The 17,685-nt window shown below is 44.8% G+C and overlaps 1 protein-coding gene across 2 annotated transcripts; it reads right to left on the minus strand.

Annotated features, from left to right (window-relative positions):
- Nucleotides 1–672: 672 nt before the first annotated feature.
- On the minus strand, nt 673–16,057 carry LOC106608847 (low-density lipoprotein receptor-related protein 10). 2 transcript variants are annotated; one of them, XM_014207019.2, is made up of 12 exons: nt 15,836–16,057; nt 9,542–9,769; nt 9,104–9,136; nt 8,602–8,764; nt 8,014–8,204; nt 7,188–7,858; nt 6,508–6,947; nt 5,297–5,594; nt 4,656–5,095; nt 4,371–4,565; nt 4,104–4,233; nt 673–1,943 (listed from the first exon to the last, which is right to left on the minus strand). In XM_014207019.2, the coding sequence occupies exons 2-12, from the start codon at nt 9,588–9,590 to the stop codon at nt 1,329–1,331; spliced, it is 3,225 nt and encodes a 1,074-aa protein (XP_014062494.2). In that variant the 5' UTR covers nt 9,591–9,769; nt 15,836–16,057; the 3' UTR covers nt 673–1,328. The 2 variants fall into 2 exon arrangements, with proteins under 2 accessions (XP_014062494.2, XP_014062495.2); XM_014207020.2 differs by having other exon boundaries at nt 674–1,943; nt 8,602–8,746.
- Nucleotides 16,058–17,685: the final 1,628 nt, after the last annotated feature.

Genomic DNA, 17,685 nt, shown 5'->3' on the forward strand with positions numbered 1-17,685 from the left:
GGCATTGTCATGCTGAAACTGGAAAGGGCCTTTCCCAAACTGTTGCCACAAAGTTGGGAGAACAAAATTGTCTACAATGTCATTGTATGCTGTAGCATTAAGATTTACCTTCACTGAAACTAAGGAGCCAAGCCCGAACCATGAAAAGCTGCCCCAGGCCATTATTCCTCCACCAAACTTTACAGTTGACACTATGCATTGGGGCAGGTAGCGTTCTCCTGGCATCTTTCCCGTCGGACTACCTGATGGTGAAGCGTGATTCATCACTCCAGAAAACGCGTTTCCACTGCTCCAGAGTCCAATGGTGGCGAGCTTTACATCAGTCCAGCCAACTCGTCTGCTCTGCCATGGAAACCCATTTCATGAAGCTCCCGAAGAACAGTTATTGTGCTGACTGACGTTGCTTCCAGAGGCAGTTTGGAACTCGGTAGTGAGTGTTGCAACCGATTATCAAGCGCTACGCGCTTCAGCACTCGGTATGGCCTACCACTTCGCAGCTGACGCTCCTGGACGTTTCCACTTCACAATAACAGCACTTACAGTTGACCGCGGCAGCTCTAGCAGGGCAGAAATTTGACAAACTGACTCGTTGGAAAGGTGGCATCCTATGACGGTGCCACGTTGAAAGTCACTGAGCTCTTCAGTAAGGCCATTCTACTGGAGACTGCATGGCTGTGTGCTCGATTTTATACACCGGTAAGCAATGGGTGTGGCTGAAACAGCAGAGTCCACTAATTTGAAGGGGTGTCCACATACTTTTGTGTGTATATATATATATATATATATATAGCCTATTTGTGACAATATGCATGCAGTAAGTGTGTGTAATCATTCAAATTCATCATATTCAAGAAGCTTCTAAACAAGGCACTTAATATTAGAACATCTTCCATAGCCTTACACTGCCGCCCTATACTCACCCTCATAAATACTAAAACACACATGACGTAGTCACACACACAAGTCACAAAGACAAGCTCGTTCATGTGTTAAAAACAAAACCACTCATTTGACAGTAGCTGATATATTAGAGCATGAGGATTCGGGAGGAAGATTCTCTGTGCAAAGTTCACCACTTTCAGACTACACACATTCATGACTACACGCACGCGGAGGCAGGCACACGTACACACTTTCTCAAGGAGGTCCCACGCTCAATAACATAAAAGCATTGAATACTAGATTTCTACAGTCAGTCAAAACCAACCCAATGTAATTCAAAAGGCACTACATCAGCACAGAGAGGGGGAGAGCCTTGAGGTGCTCCTGTGCGCGAGCACTGTGCACATAATTTAGGGAGGGGGGGTGGCAGTGGGGTTTGGATAAGGTCAGGGGTCAAGGGTTAGCAGGGGGACGTCATCCTCCGAGGTCATGTCCTCCGAGAGGGGGATAAGCAGCACCTCATCCTCCGAAGAGGAGGAGAAAGAGGGGGATGTGGAGAGGGGCAGGGAGTTGGTGGGGGGGGAGGAGAACGGGGAGGCGCGGAAGCGAGAGATACCGCGCCCCAGAGAGTGGAAGAGCGAGGCTAGGGAGGGGCTACTGGAGGTGGGAGGGGCAGCCACAGGGAAGCTCTGGGGGGTGGCTGGGATAGAGACGAGGGGTGGAGGGAGGGAGGCGGGAGGCGGCGGTATTGGTGGGTGCTGCACCGTCTGAGGGAGCAAGCCTAGTTTCTGTGGCAATGGCAGATTGACGGCTTCCACAGCCAATGAGGAAGTTGCGGGAGTTGATTGACTGGGCTCTACACCAGTAGAGGTGGGATCTGTCTGCTGGGGGGCAGAACTGGAAGGCTGGGAGGGCCTGGAGGCGGGTCTAGGGATTAAGCCCCACCTCCGCATGCGACGGACAGCCCGGCGGACGAATCGGGGCCGGCGACGGCGACGTTGAGTGTTGGCGGTGTCCTGTCTGAGGAGCTGGAGGATACCTCTCAGAGTAAGAGAGGAAGACTGATGGGGGAGAGAGAGAAAGAGAAACACAGAGACAGAGAGACAGACACAGAACAAGAAAAATATTAAAACCTTGAGATTTCATTTGTTGAATTTGAAAACGTGCTATACAAATACGCTTATTTCTTAACCTGTTTGGGATAGGGGGCAGTATTTTCACGGCCGGATAAAAAACGTACCCGATTTAATCTGGTTACTACTCCTGCCCAGAAACTAGAATATGCATATAATTAGTAGATTTGGATAGAAAACACTCTAAAGTTTCTAAAACTGTTTGAATGGTGTCTGTGAGTATAACAGAACTCATATGGCAGGCCAAGACCTGAGAAGATTCCATACAGGAAGTGCCCTGTCTGACAATTTGTTGTCCTTCTAGGGCATCTCTATCAAAAATACAGCATCTCTGCTGTAACGTAACATTTTCTAAGGCTTCCATTGGCTCTCAGAAGGCGCCAGAAAGCGGAATGACGTCTCTGCGGTCTCTGGGCGAAAAAAAGCAGGAGTTTTTGTGAGTGGTCAGGCAGGGAACAATGACAGTGGAGTGCACGAGACGACTCCATGTTTTTCTTTCAGTCTATGAATGAATATAACGTCGCCCGGTTGGAATATTATCGCTATTTTACGAGAAAAATCGCATAAAAATTGATTTTAAACAGCGTTTGACATGCTTCGAAGTACGGTAATGGAATATTTTGAAATTCTTTGTCACGAAATGCGCCCGCGCGTCACCCTTCGGATACTGACATGAATGCACGAACAAAACGGAGCTATTTGGATATAACTATGGATTATTTCGAACCAAAACAACATTTGTTGTTGAAGTAGAAGTCCTGGGAGTGCATTCTGACGAAGAACAGCAAAGGTAATCCAATTTTTCTTATAGTAAATCTGAGTTTGGTGAGCACCAAACTTGGTGGGTGTCAAATTAGCTAGCTTGTGATGGCCGAGCTATCTTCTCAGAATATTGCAAAATGTGCTTTCGCCGAAAAGCTATTTTAAAATCTGACACCGCGATTGCATAAAGGAATTCTGTATCTATAATTCTTAAAATAATTGTCATGTTTTTTGTAAACGTTTATCGTGAGTAATTTAGTAAATTCACCGTAAGTCTGCGGTGGGTATGCTAGTTCTGAACATCACATGCTAATGTAAAAAGCTGTTTTTTGATTTAATTCTGAACTTGATTGAACAAAACATGCATGTATTGTATAACATCATGTCCTAGGAGTGTCATCTGATGAAGATCAAAGGTTAGTGCTGCATTTAGCTGTGGTTTTGGTTTTTGTGACATATATGCTTGCTTTGAAAATGGCTGTGTGATTTATTTTTTGCAGGGTACTCTCCTGACATAATCTAATGTTTTGCTTTCGCTGTAAAGCCTTTTTGAAATCGGACAATGTGGTTAGATTAACGAGAGTCTTGTCTTTAAAATGGTGTAGAATAGTCATATGTTTGAGAAATTGAAGTTATAGCATTTTTAAGGTATTTGTATTTCGCGCCACGCTCTACCATTGGATATTGGTGAGGCGTTCCGCTAGCGGAACGTCTGTCCCTAACAGGTTTAACATTATCATTTAAGTTTAGGATTTGCGTAAGATCCCCATTAAATTAAGCTACAACACAGTGAAACACATTGTTTTAGTTAGTCCTCTTTACCTCCTCCAGCTGTCTGCAGCAGCTAATCAGACAACTCTAGGATCAGGTCTCCCCTGTCCGTATAATATTACTCATTACGATCTAAAAAGCTAAACCGATCCTAGATCAGCACTCCTACAGGCCCTGGTATAACTCCATCTATGAGACCGTGCTCCTGCTGCTACTCTCATAACGCAGGCTGATGATAATGAGTCAACCAGTGAAGCTGAACCCTCAGTGCCCCTGACAGGTCAGATATACAAGGCTAGTCATGAGGAGTCAGAGGACCGACGGTCCTACTGAGGAGATTTCAAATAAACGAGGTTAGTGAAGGATTCCCGTTGTAAAGGAAGGAAACCAGAGAAAGGAAATCTCAAGTAATCTGTTATTTGAGGCCTTCAATTAATTGTGCTCCAATCAGAGCACAGTGGGACAAAGTTGCCGTTAGTTCCTGATCTAAGGTCACTTAGGGTTAGGATCGGGGGACACTGTTAGCTGATCCTAGACCTGTTACTAGGCTCTCACCTCGTTGGGGTTCTCTGTGGGGAAGTCCTCCACTGGAGGGATGACGCCCTGGGCAATCAGCTGACCGTAGGAGGGAGGAGCCTGCTGCTGGATCAGCGCCGCCTCTTGGCGGCTGATTGGAGCAAACATACTGCAGGAGGAAGACAGACAGAAACATATGGGGGTCTGGTCCAATAAGACAATTTGGACACAGATCAAGGGAGGCGTTTGTGGGTGATGAAGTATCAACATGTAGTAAACCTGACGTGTGAGGTGCATGAGGGATACCTGTATTCTCGAGTGCGCAGTGAGTAGAGCTTGCAGGTGCAACCCATAGCGATGACCAGCAACAGCCCGCAGACCAGGCTGCCAACGGTTGCCGCGGTGATGACCTTCCGAGGCAGGGTCACGGTGCAGTTCAGCTCGTCTGTCCCGTCCTTACAGTCCACCTGGCCGTCACAGCGCCAGCTCTCAAACACACACCTGGGGAAGAGACAAAACGGTCAAGATGGCGTATACACTTACACACATCAAAAACACACCACGCACGCACCCTCACACATCCTCCTCTACCTGTCACTGTCGCAGTGGAAGGTCCCAGGTTGACATATAGAACAGTCCCTCTCATCGCTCCCATCAGAACAGTACAGCTGGTAATTACACCTCTCCTTGGCAGGGAAACACACCGGACGCCCTAGGAAGCTATGCCCCGCCAGCAGCGCCCTCTGCCCAGCCACTCCACAGGCAAACTGGTCCCGGGGACATCCCCTGCACCCTGCTTCGTCACGTCCCGTCTCGGGACAGTCCCAGTGCCCGTCACACTTCTGTTCCTGGGTGTAGCAGCCTCCCGCGGCACCCCCACATTTACCTTCCCAGGGGGGGCAGTAGCCCCCGACACGGTAGGTGGCGTTGAAGCCCAGCCCCTCAGAGCCGGGGAGCGTACGATAGGTCAGGGAGAGGAGGCCGGTGCGGGACTCGACCTGGATGGCCTTGTAATTGGACGCATTAGTGATCTGTCACAGAGGGAAAGGGAGGGAAAGGGTAACTTAACTTTCCCAGTGATTTCCGAGGTACAAAAGTTGGCTTTAACCACAGATCTAGGATCAGACCACTCTACTCTCTGAAAGAAATTATAAATATCTGACTTCGTTTCAGTTTATTAGGGGCAACGTCTACAAAACCCTATTACACACCCCCCTCCCCCCCACACTCACAGTTTTGATAAGTTCCCCGGTGCCCTGCTGTCTGTCAGTGATGGTGACCGTGTCTCCAGGCCCCAGCTCCAGCAGCCGCAGGTCCAGCTTCAGAGGCCTAGAGTCCTGGGGGTCCAGGGTCCACACACAGAACAGAGGGGGGCCCCTGATGGAAGGAGGGGCGAACGTCCCATAGAAGGTCTGGAGGAGGCCCCCGCAGGTGATGACCTTGGGAGGCAGGGTCACGGTGCAGTTCAGCTCGTCTGTCCCGTCCTTACAGTCCAGCTGGCCGTCACAGCGCCAGCTCTCAAACACACACCTGGGGCAGAGAAACAGTTCAGGTGACGTATACACACACACACCGAAACACACCACACGCATGTCACATCGAAACTACACTAACACACATATCAAAGCTCACAAACAAACATTAAACGCATGCACACACACACTAAGTTTTTTTCTGGATCAAAAGGGGGCTTAGGTGGTGGGCATGGTAGTGGGCATGGTAGTGGGCGTGACAATGGGCGCGGTTGTTCCTGTGAATTTGAGATCATTTTTTTTAGACCCCCCATCTTGGCAGTGTAGACATTTTTAAGCCAACGTCCTGCAATTCTACACATTTATCCATGGAGTTAAGAGAAATTTGCCATGGCCAACACAGTGTTATTTTGCTCAAACCAAATCAAATCAATACTGCTAAATTCTTGCTTTTAGAACTTTCAATTCTCTTTCACTGTCTATTTTATTTTGATGATTGTTAGTTCTCAAAGATATATATACAAAAAATACTTTTTATATATATATATATATATATATATATATATATATATATATATATATATATATATATATATATATATATATATATATAGAATCATGTAGTAACCAAAAAAAGTGTTTAACAAATCAAAATCTATTTTACATTTGAGATTCTTCAAAGTAGCCACCCTTTCTCCTTGATGACAGCTTTGCACACTCTTGGCATTCTCTCAACCAGCTTCACCTGGAATGCTTTTCCAACAGTCTTGAAGGAGTTCCCACATATGCTGAGCACTTGTTGGCTGCTTTTCCTTCACTCTGCGGTCCAACTCATCCCAAACCATCTCAACTTGGGTGAGGTCAGGTGATTGTGGAGGCCAGGTCATCTGATGCTTTGAAGAATCTCAAATATATGGATTTCATTGGCAGAAAAATGAACCCCCCCCCCAAAAACACACACACTCCTCTACCTGTCACTGTCGCAGTGGAAGGTCCCAGGTTGACATATAGAACAGTCCCTCTCATCGCTCCCATCAGAACAGTACAGCTGGTAATTACACCTCTCCTTGGCAGGGAAACACACCGGACGCCCTAGGAAGCTATGCCCCGCCAGCAGCGCCCTCTGCCCAGCCACTCCACAGGCAAACTGGTCCCGGGGACATCCCCTGCACCCTGCTTCGTCACGTCCCGTCTCGGGACAGTCCCAGTGCCCGTCACACTTCTGTTCCTGGGTGTAGCAGCCTCCCGCGGCACCCCCACATTTACCTTCCCAGGGGGGGCAGTAGCCCCCGACACGGTAGGTGGCGTTGAAGCCCAGCCCCTCAGAGCCGGGGAGCGTACGATAGGTCAGGGAGAGGAGGCCGGTCAGGGACTCGACCCAGAGGGCCTTGTAATTGGACGCGCTGGTGATCTGTCACAAAGGGAAAGGGAAGACGGTGAAATGATTAGAATGAGTAAATTAACTTGGGTAATTGAACTGAACAGTCTTGTGACAAACTCTAGAGGTAGAAGTTGGCTTTCACCACAGATCAACAATAAGACTAGCCTACTTCCAATCCGAGAGTAATTCAATAATATCTGACCCCGTATCAGTTTATATGGGGCCACTTTACCTAACTCTAAGACACAAACACACCCCAGGCACACTCACAGCTTTGAGGAGTTCCCCGGTGCCCTGCTGTCTGTCAGTGATGGTGACCGTGTCTCCAGGCCCCAGCTCCAGCAGCCGCAGGTCCAGCTTCAGAGGCCTAGAGCCCTGGGGGTCCAGGGTCCACACACAGTACAGAGGGGGGCCCCTGATGGAAGGAGGGGCGAACGTCCCATAGAAGGTCTGGAGCAGGCCCCCGCAGGGCCACTCAATGGGGGCCCGGGTCACACTGGGGTGGGCTCTGTGAGGCTGGTGGCTGGGGAGTCCACGAGGCTGGAACTGCCAGAAGTCATATATAGGATTGGCTGGCTCCTTTTCCTTGGTGTGGTCCCCATCCTCGTCTACTTGCTTCTCTGTCTCCTCCTCCTCTTTCTCCAGCTCGCCCGGTGCCTTCCCTACTGTTTCCCAATCCCTCCCTCTGCTGTTACTCCCCCTGTTCTTCTCTCTTCCTGTCTCCCGCGCCCTGTAGGACTCTGGCGTGGCGATGGCCACCACTGTTTTGCCATGCTCAGGATCCAGGTTCAGGATCTTCATCGCTCCATCACAGTCTTGCTCGTCTATGCCCAGGCCCACCCCTTCACCCAGGCACTCCACCCGGCCGTTACAACGCCACGACAGGGGCAGGCAGCGCCCGCCCAAACACTCAAAGTCCACACCCGTACAGTCACCGGAGTCTAGAGAGAGAGGAGTGGCAGGGAAAGGGGGAGAGAGGGAGAAGAGCTGATATTTCTATTAGCTATATTGAGTTTCCTGGTACTCAAAGAGAGTTATAACGAGTCTACTAGGTCATGATTAACAAGTGATATAGCCTAACATCACAGCACCATACCTCTGACATAGCCCAGGCGGAACGCAGACACAGGCAATAAGTGTGGCAGGAAGTGGTGCGTCACTGTAATGTTTCCCCCCATCAACTCCATGGGTTTTGGCAGGTCGGAACCACAGAGGGTAATGGGCTTGCCAGCCGATGATGTCACCGAGACCCATTCCTTCTTACACCGTGTGGAAAACTGGGAGAAACTGAAAGAGCGACGGGAAAAAGAGATATAACAAAGAAGTAAGCAAACAATCAAAAACGACATTATTTGGCTATGAAGCCATTTTCCTTTACACGATGTGACATTTCTAAAGTCCAGTCCGGACGCAACCCCTACACCGTACCCCCCGGGCACTTCATGTAGATCTGGAAGTATTGGATAAGTATATTTAAAGAACATGGTAGTAGCTCCACCTTGTCCACTGATAGGCTGGACAGACTCTTCCTCCAATTGCTTACACCTACCTAAATCCTTCAGATGTGCACTAGTGCCAAGAGGGTTAAAGACTAGAAGTTGTTTGGGGACAAACGTTGATGCACCCTGACCCACCAAATAAGGCCCTAAGAGAGCGGTAAAGACAGCGAGTGGGGAGACATTACCTGAGAATAACAGGCTCTCCTACATGTGCCTTGATAATCCAACTACAGTAGAAGGGCCGAAGGCGGTAGGACGAGCTGTGGTGCACAAAGCTTCTGATCTCTCCTCTCGCAGCCTCCAGGACTTGGGGAGATCGTCCACAATGAGCTGGGAGAGAGAAGAAACCTACAGTATATTAGACTGGGAGGGGCGACCTAAGAACACATATATTCGTTTTCCTGTCGCAAAACATTTTGCTACGGTATTCCTGGTCTGATTAAAATCAGGCTGTAATACACTATTAATTGATATATACAGCCTGAAACATTGGAGTGCAAAATCATGTAAAAGAACCGGAGGTGCCACCGCTGATTGTCAATTACAGCTGAGACTCCCACGCCTACCCATGTTGATCACAGAACTATGAGTATTGTGTAAAACTGGTGAGAGGCAGATGGGTCCCTTTGATAACATGAATAGAGACATTAGCAAGAGAGAGGGAGGGGGGAGGGGTAGCGCTCTTACCAGTACTGGAGACCAGCTCCAGGCTGCTGTAGGCTGTGAATCAACAGGCAAAAAACAGAGTTAGAGGTCTGAATCGGGAATTACTAAAGATCTGACTAGTATTTGCACACAGTACATTTGACACTAGATACTGCTTACAAAATACAATGTTTACAATACTTGTTGGCCTAAAGCAGGGCTCGCCACCCCTGTTCCTGGAGAGCTACCCTCCTGTAGGTTTTTGTTTCAACCCCAGATGTAACTAACCTGATTCAGCTTATCAACCAGCTAATTATTACAATCAGGGGTGCTAGATCAGGGTTGGAGCGAAAACTTACAGTACGGTAGCTCTCCAGGAACAGGGTTGGAGAGCCCTGGCCTTAAGTATTGTTCTTTACCACCTGACATATCGACCGACAGACAAACAGGCAGATAGGTCACATTTAAAGTAAAACCCACCAGTTACAAACAAAATGTTGATGACACAAAGGTTGAAAGAGACAGTCATTCTGACGATGGTGCTCCTCTGAAATGATGGTGCTCCTCTGAAATGCGGGTGCTCATGAAAGAGCAAAAATGGTGAAAAGAAAGGAAACTAGAACGGGAAAAACATCTAGGCAGATCCCCCTCAGTCCGCCTTGCTGAGTGGCCCCATCATCGCTAATGTCTCGTTCAGGAAGACTTCACCTGAGAAAATAAAAAGGCCAAACCTAGTCAGCAAAAATTGCTATTTTGACTTCCCCGGTCGCAGATCTGTTTGTGCTGTCTTGCCAAGTCCTATGGCCATTGATACACCAAAAAATGGCAAGACAGCACAAAAATATCTGGGACCAGGGTATATTTTTAGAGGAACAGGGAATGACAGAAACATTGCTACAGAACTTGCTTAAGCCTTTACTTATGACAGCCAGACATCTGAAGTTGAACGCTTAATCAATTATTTGGTGACATATGAATATATTTAATATAGTTTTATCTAAAGTTTAATGTTTTTATTTTTCTGAAATTCTTTGAGGATGGTCCTGCCCTTGCTCCTCTGAGGAGCCTCCACTGATGTAAACATTGGGTTCTTGATAAAAATAGAAAACCATAACATTGAACATTATTTAAAACACCCTGTTTTGTAATGAAGGTCTACACTAGACTCAGCAGCACTCTGTAGGGTAGCGCCATGGTATTGCTGGAGGACAGCTAGCATCTGTCCTCTGGGTACATGGACTTCAATACAAAACCTAGGAGGCTCATGGTTCTTACCCCCTTCCATAGACTTACACAGTAATTATGACCAACTTATGGAGGACATCCTCCAACCTATCAGAGCTCTTGCAGCAAGAACTAACAGGTTGTCCACCCAAACAAAGGATCAGAGAATGACTAGTACTGAAAGCATTAGCTACAACTAGCTAGCACTGCAGTGCATAAAATGTGGTGAGTAGGTGACTCAGAGAGAAGACAATACTTGAAAAGTTATTAACACATTTTTTTCAAAATGAAGGAGAAGCAAGAGAGGGAGCTAGCTGGAAGTTGGAAGTTTACATACACTAAGTTGACTGTGCCTTTAAACAGCTTGGAAAATTCCAGAAAATGATGTCATGGCTTTAGAAGCTTCTGATTGACTCAAATTATGTCAATTAGTCTATTGGAGGTGTACCTGTATTTCAAGGCCTACCTTCAAACTCAGTGCCTCTTTTCTTGACATCATGAGAAAATCTAAAGAAATCAGCCAAAACCTCAGAAAAGAAATTGTAGACCTCCACAAGCCTGGTTCATCCTTGGGAGCAATTTCCAAACGCCTGAAGGTACCATGTTCATCTGTACAAACAATAGTACGCAAGTATAAACACCGTGGGACCACGCAGCCGTCATACCGCTCAGGAAGGAGACACGTTCTGTCTCCTAGAGATGAACCTACTTTGGTGTGAAAAGTGCAAATCAATCCCAGAACAGCAGCAAAGGACCTTGTGAAGATGCTGGAGGAAACAGATACAAAAGTATCCATACAAAAGTATCTATATCCACAGTAAAACGAGTCCTATAGCGACATAACCTGAAAGGCCGCTCAGCAAGGAAGAAGCCACTGCTCCAAAACCGCCATAAAAAAGCCTGACTATGGTTTGCAACTGCACATGGGGACAAAGAAAGTACTATTTGGAGAAATGAAACAAAAATATAACCATTTGGCCATAATCACCATCGTTATGTTTGGAGGAAAAAGGGGGAGGCTTGCAAGCTGAAGAACACCATGCAACCGTGAAGCACGGGGGTGGCAGCATCGTGTTGTGGGGGTGCTTTGCTGCAGGAGGGACTGGTGCACTTCACAAAATAGATGGCATCATGAGGTAGGAAAATTGTGTGGATATACTGAAGCAAAATCAAGGTATCAGTCAGGAAGTTAAAGCTTGGTCGCAAATGGGTCTTCCAAATGGACAATGACCCAAGCATACTTCCAAAGTTGTGGCAAAATGGCTTAAGGACAACAAAGTCAAGGTATTAGAGTGGCCATCATAAAGCCCTGACCTCAATCCTATAGAAAATCTGTGGGCAGAACTGAAAAAGTGTGTGCGAACAAGGAGGCCTACAAACCTGACTCAGTTACACCAGCTCTGTCAGGAGGAATGGGACAAAATTCACCCAACTTATTGTGGGAAGCTTGTGGAAGGCAACCCAAAACGTTTGACCCAAGTTAAACAATTTAAAGGCAATGCTACCAAATACTAATTGAGTGTATGTAAACTTCTGACCCACTGGGATTTGATGAAAGAAATAAAAGCTGAAATAAATCATTCTCTACTATTATTCTGACATTTCACATTCTTAAAATAAAAAGTGGTGATCCTAACTGACCTAAGAGTGGGAATTTTTACTAGGATTAAATGTCAGGAACTGTGAAAAACTGAGTTTAAATGTATTTGGCTAAGGTGTATGTAAACTTCCGACTTCAACTGTAAATTTCGTAGTATACATTTTTTCACTTTGTTAGCGTTGAATGCAGCTAGCTAGTTTAGCCTACTCAAACACCCGGCTTAAACAGAGAGGGATGCTATGTTAGCTAGCTGGCTATCTAACACTGGCACTCTTCCAAGGCAAGGTAAGCTTTTATTTGTATTAATTTTTGCCACCGGGGCCCACCGGTGTAACTGCTAAACTGCTTGCTGCTCACTGTACTGCATGATTGTAACAGGTTTACTAACGCATTAGTTCTAGTAGCCATCTTGACTATGACGTGACAATGATGTAGGCTGTGTAGCGGTTATGATATAGCTTGGATAGGTTTTTTGCCTTGTCACAGACAGCTGATGTGTTGTGCACTGAACTCCACAAGCGAAGTGAAACGGTGAGAGGAGAGTGCATAGATAGATGCGAGAAGAAATTATATATATATATATATATATATATATACACAACGAGTTGTTTGTAAGTGGCTGCTATGAAAGTGAACTGTGTTTGCATGTGATCAGGGGTGAATTAATTGCGCCGATTCTGTTAAAATATGTCTTAAAATGGAACGGTGATAAACATACCTGAAATTGTCCAATAGAAACTCTCATTTGCAACTGTTGGATTAATAATTACACCCTAGATCAGTGGTACACAAACTTTTTATAGTCCCGTACCCCTTCAAACCTTCAACCTCCAGCTGTGTACCCCCTCTAGCACCAGGGTCAGGTCACTCAAATGTTGTATTTTTGCCACACACACACGATATGTTTAATAAATGTAAGAATTAATGTGAGTTTGTGTCACAACCCAGCTTGTGGGAAGTCACAAAGAGCTTTTATTAGGACCAGGGCACAAATAATATTATATTAATAATCAATAATTTTGCTCTTTATTTAGCCATCTTACATATAAAACCTTTGTGAATAAATCACCACAGGTTAATGAGAAGGGTGTGCTTGAAAGGATACACATAACTCTGCAATGTTGGGTTGTATTGGAGAGTCTCAGTGTTAAAATCATTTTCCCTACACAGTCTGTGCCTGCATTTAGTTTTTCATGCTAGTGAGGGCCGAGAATCCACCCTCACATAGGTACGTGGTTGCAAAGGGCATCAGTGTCTTAACAGCACAATTTGCCAAGGCAGGATACTCTGAGCGCAGCCCTATCCAGAAATCTGGCAGTGGATTCTGATTAAATTCAATTTTCACATAAGCACTTGCTGCAATTTTGATGAGGCTCTTGTTCAGATTTCAGTAAGTTGACTGGAGGCAGGGCATGAAAAGGATTACGAATCCAGTTGTTTGAGTCATCTGTTTTGGGAAAATACCTGCGTAATTGCACACCCAGGTCACTCAGCTGCTTCACAATATCACATTTGACAATGTAGGTAAGCTTAAGTTCATTTGTACACAAAAAAAAAATCATACAATGATGGAAAGACGTGTTGCGGAGAGTCCCTGTAATCCTAGATTCAGATCATTCAGGCGAGAAAAACATCACCCAGATAGGCCAGTCATGTGAGAAACTCGTCATCATGCAAGCGGTCAGACAAGTGAAAATTATGGTCAGTAAAGAAAACTTTAATCTCATCTCTCAATTCAAAGAAATGTGCCAATACTTTGCCCCTTGATAACCAGCCTTCTGTATGTTGTAAAAGCGTTACATGGTCGCTGCCCATATCATTGCATAATGCAGAAAATACACGAGAGTTCAGGGGCCTTGCTTTAACAAAGTTAACTATTTTCACTGTAGTATCCAAAACGTCTTTCAAGCGGTCAGGCATTCTCTTGGCAGCAAGAGCCTCTCGGTGGATGCTGCAGTGTACCCAAGTGGCGTCGGGAGCAACTGCTTGCACGTGCGTTGTCTCCCTGTCATGGCTTTTGCACCATCAGTACAGATACCAACACATCTTGACCACCAAAGTCCATTTGGTGTCACAAAGCAGTCCAGTACTTGAAAAATATCCTCTCCTGTTTTCCAGTGGATTGCAGAAGAGGATGTCTTCCTTAATTGACCCCCCATAAACGTAACTGACATATACCAGGAGCTGTGCCAGGCCCGCCACATCTGTTGACTCATCCAGCTGTAACACATAGAATTCACTGGCTTGTATGTGAAGCAGTAACTGATTCAAAACTGGGTATCTGTTGCTTTTATACCTGTCTAACTAGTCGAAAGGCATAGTTTTTCTCGCTCAAAAAACTCCTGTGGCTTATTTTTCAAATGGGCATGTTTCATTTCTAAATGTCTGTGCAAGAGTGAAGGTTTCATTGAGTTGTGAGATTGTTATATGTGCAAAAGTACTCACTGTAGCTGAGGAAAGACACAACTCCCAATATAAGTGAACCCCAAATCAATGTACTTCTCATCATATTTGCGCATATTTCTTTACATTTCTTTAACCATTTATCAATTTTCGAGCAGACGGAATGACCAGCAGCTACCTTTGGCTACATACGGACCATTAGCGGAATTCCCGCGAGAGATTAACGGTTAATGTGATTGGATGTTGATTATTTGACTAGGCTACCTGTATTAGGGCTCCCGAGTGGCGCAGCAGTCTAAGGCACTGCATCTCAGCGCAAGAGTCAGTCCCTGGTTCGAAATCAGGCTGAATAACATCCGGCCGTGATTGGGAATCTCATATCGCGGCGCACAATTGGCCCAGCGTCGTCCGGGTTTGGCCGTCATTGTAAATAATAAATTGTTCGTAACTGACTTGCCTAGTTAAGTAAAGGTAAAAAAAAATTGAAAAATAAACATCACCCAAATGTATAGCCCAGTTGGCAAATCTAAATGGACTGTTTGAAAATGTGAATCATATTTTTATTTGGCGTACCCCAGTTTGGGTATAGCCGCCCTAGATCATCTAGATGCAGGCAAGATTGTGTAAATCGATATTTCATGCGTCATGGTCTGTCACCTTGATTACTCAATTCTCTCGACCTGTTGTAAACTCTCTCTTGATTACTTTCATGGTCTGTCACCGTGATTACTCAATTCTCTCGACTACGTTGTAAACTTTCATTCTTAGGCTAGGTTGTAGCAACCTCATGACGGGAAAAGGTACTGGGACATTTTGAGTATCATGTGACTTAGTAGCCTTAACCTATCGATGTTACATTGAGCTGGGTGAATGGAATATGAATGACAGTCATCCAATATTCTGTAATATAAATAAATAACGCCATGTTCATCTTAAACGACACAGATCGTGACTCTTAAGTATTATACACAGCCATGTCCTGCCTTGCCAGTAACGTTGGCTAACTAAATGACGCAGCTAGCTAACCTTATGCTGTATGATTTACCAGCAAGCTAATCCTAAACATAAAAATGCTTTTCAATATCACGTTTTTCTGTGTCAATTTAATTCTAGATTATGTGAAATCATGTACATTCCTTCTAGACCTTCTGAATGCCTGCCCCCGCAAACTTCCTTGACGAGGAAGGGATTCATCACACCAATTCTGTTGCAAAACGTTTTGTACAGACACAGTTTACGAGAGATTCTATTGGACAAATTCAACTAGGTCCCGCCCCGTTTCGTTTGCTCAGTTTGGTTCTTAAACTGTAAACGTTTTACATTATAGAACGTAATGAATACACCCCTGCTTCACTCTCTCGCCTTGTGGCTAATGCTAACGATAGCTCTGACTAACTTCCATCTTCCTTTCGTTACGTTTTCCTAAACGTGCCACGCGATATAAAAGCATGAGTATATACATACAAACACTCTGATGTACAGATTAATTAAAAACGGCGATAAATTCTGTATATAAATGCCTGTAACAACGAAGTTAGCAACCTTACCCTTTCTGTCGTCTTTCTTGTTGATAGGCAGAGTTCTGGGCAACTTCCGTATTGTTTACTTGGAACAGGAGAGGGGGTGGGGCTAGAAGCTCAGACAGGCTTCGGCTGTCACAACGCCCCAAACAAACTCCAATGTTAAAGAACCAAACCAGTATACAAATCATTTTCTCAGATTTAACATGAAATGTAACTTGTTCCTCTGTTCACGAATTCGTTTCAATGGTGTTAATATCGACAGTTTTGGATGAATTTTTGTTATCATGTTTCACCACCAGGTGTCAGAATTGATTAGGCTAGTGAGGCGATCCCTCAGATTGGGTATACCACAGTGGAATTGTATTATAGCAGACGGCCTTTCATCCGAGAATACAATGTAACATTCTTTGCATTAGTACGTTTTGTAATCTGCAAGGTAACGTGCATTTGATGCATTTCGTCAATGGACTGAGACAACGTGGATTGAAATCAAATGACTACTGAATTGTCTGCCTAACTTGTTCTTGTAGTTCTTTTTGATAATTTACACTATCCTGGGGTGTTTTTTTTTATTTATTATGATAAATTAATGTTCATATTTATACGGACACAGCGTCTACAGCTGTTTCTTTACCTCTCTGAGATAGGCTTCACACATCTGTAAGATGGAAATGAAGTGGGCTGAGAACAAACCCCTCTTCACATTATTCAAGATATTATTGAAATATTATTTTGAAATTATAAGTAAATGTAAAAACAAAAAAGAAATACACACCATAAAACTTTTTGACAAATTGAAAATGTATCTCGATATGTAATACCCTGTCTGTTAGGTTTATGCACTCTTGTTTGTATATTTCTATTTTAGTATTTTTTTTGTTCATAATAAAAAATAAAAATTAAAATGTATTGTTTAATTTCACCTTTATTTAACCAGGTAGGCCAGTTGAGAACAAGTTCTCATTTACAACTGCGACCTGGCGAAGATAAAGCAAAGCAGTGCGTCCCAAACAACAACACAGAGTTACACATGGAATAAACAAACATACAGTTAATAAATAATACAATATAAAAAACATCTATATACACTGTGTGCAAATGAGGTAAGATTAGGGAGGTAAGGCAATAAATAAGCCGTATTGGCAAAGTAATTACAATTCAGCATTTAAACACTGGAGTGATAGATGTGCAGAAGATGAATGTGTAAGTAGGGATACTGTGGTGCAAAGGAGCAAAAAAATAAATAACAATATGGAGATGAGGTGATGAGGTAGTTGGATGGGCTATTTACAGATGGGCTATGTACAGGTGCAATGATCTGTGAGCTGCTCTGACAGCTGATGCTTAATGTTAGTGAGGGAGATATGAGTGTCCAGCTTCAGTGATTTTTGCAATTAGTTCCAGTCATTGGCAGCAGAGAACTGGAAGGAAAGGTGGCCAAAGGAGGAATTGGCTTTGGGGGTGACCAATGAAATATACCTGCTGGAGCGCGTGCTGCTACGGGTGGGTGCTGCTATAGTGACCAGTAAGCTGAGATAAGGCGGGGCTTTACCTAGCAAAGACTAATAGATGACCTGGAGCCAGTGGGTTTGGCGACGAATATGAAGCGAGGGCCAGCCAACGAGAACATACAGGTCACAGTGGTGGGTAGTATATGGGACTTTGGTGACAAAACGGATGGCACTGGGATAGACTACATCCAATTTGCTGAGTAGAGTGTTGGAGGCTATTTTGTAAATTACATTGCCAAAGTCAAGGATCTGTAGGATAGTCAGTTTTACAAGGGTATGTTTGGCAGCATGAGTGAAGGATGCTTTGTTGCGAATTAGGAAGCCGATTCTAGATTTAATTTTGGATTGGAGATGCTTAATGTG

This window comes from Salmo salar, chromosome ssa07 (assembly GCF_905237065.1).
Source record: "Salmo salar chromosome ssa07, Ssal_v3.1, whole genome shotgun sequence".
Classification (NCBI taxonomy): domain Eukaryota; kingdom Metazoa; phylum Chordata; class Actinopteri; order Salmoniformes; family Salmonidae; genus Salmo; species Salmo salar.

What these genes read in the sequence shown, in the direction of transcription:
- LOC106608847 (XM_014207019.2), bottom strand. Translation starts at nt 9,590, where the DNA reads ATGACTGTCTCTTTCAACCTTTGTGTCATCAACATTTTGTTTGTAACT. An exon ending in GGAGAGCCTGTTATTCTCAG is followed by an intron (nt 8,205 to 8,601) that starts GTAATGTCTCCC and finishes TCGCTCTTTCAG; the next exon opens with TTTCTCCCAGTTTTCCACAC. An exon ending in CCGGGGAACTTATCAAAACT is followed by an intron (nt 5,096 to 5,296) that starts GTGAGTGTGGGG and finishes CCTCTGTGACAG; the next exon opens with ATCACTAATGCGTCCAATTA.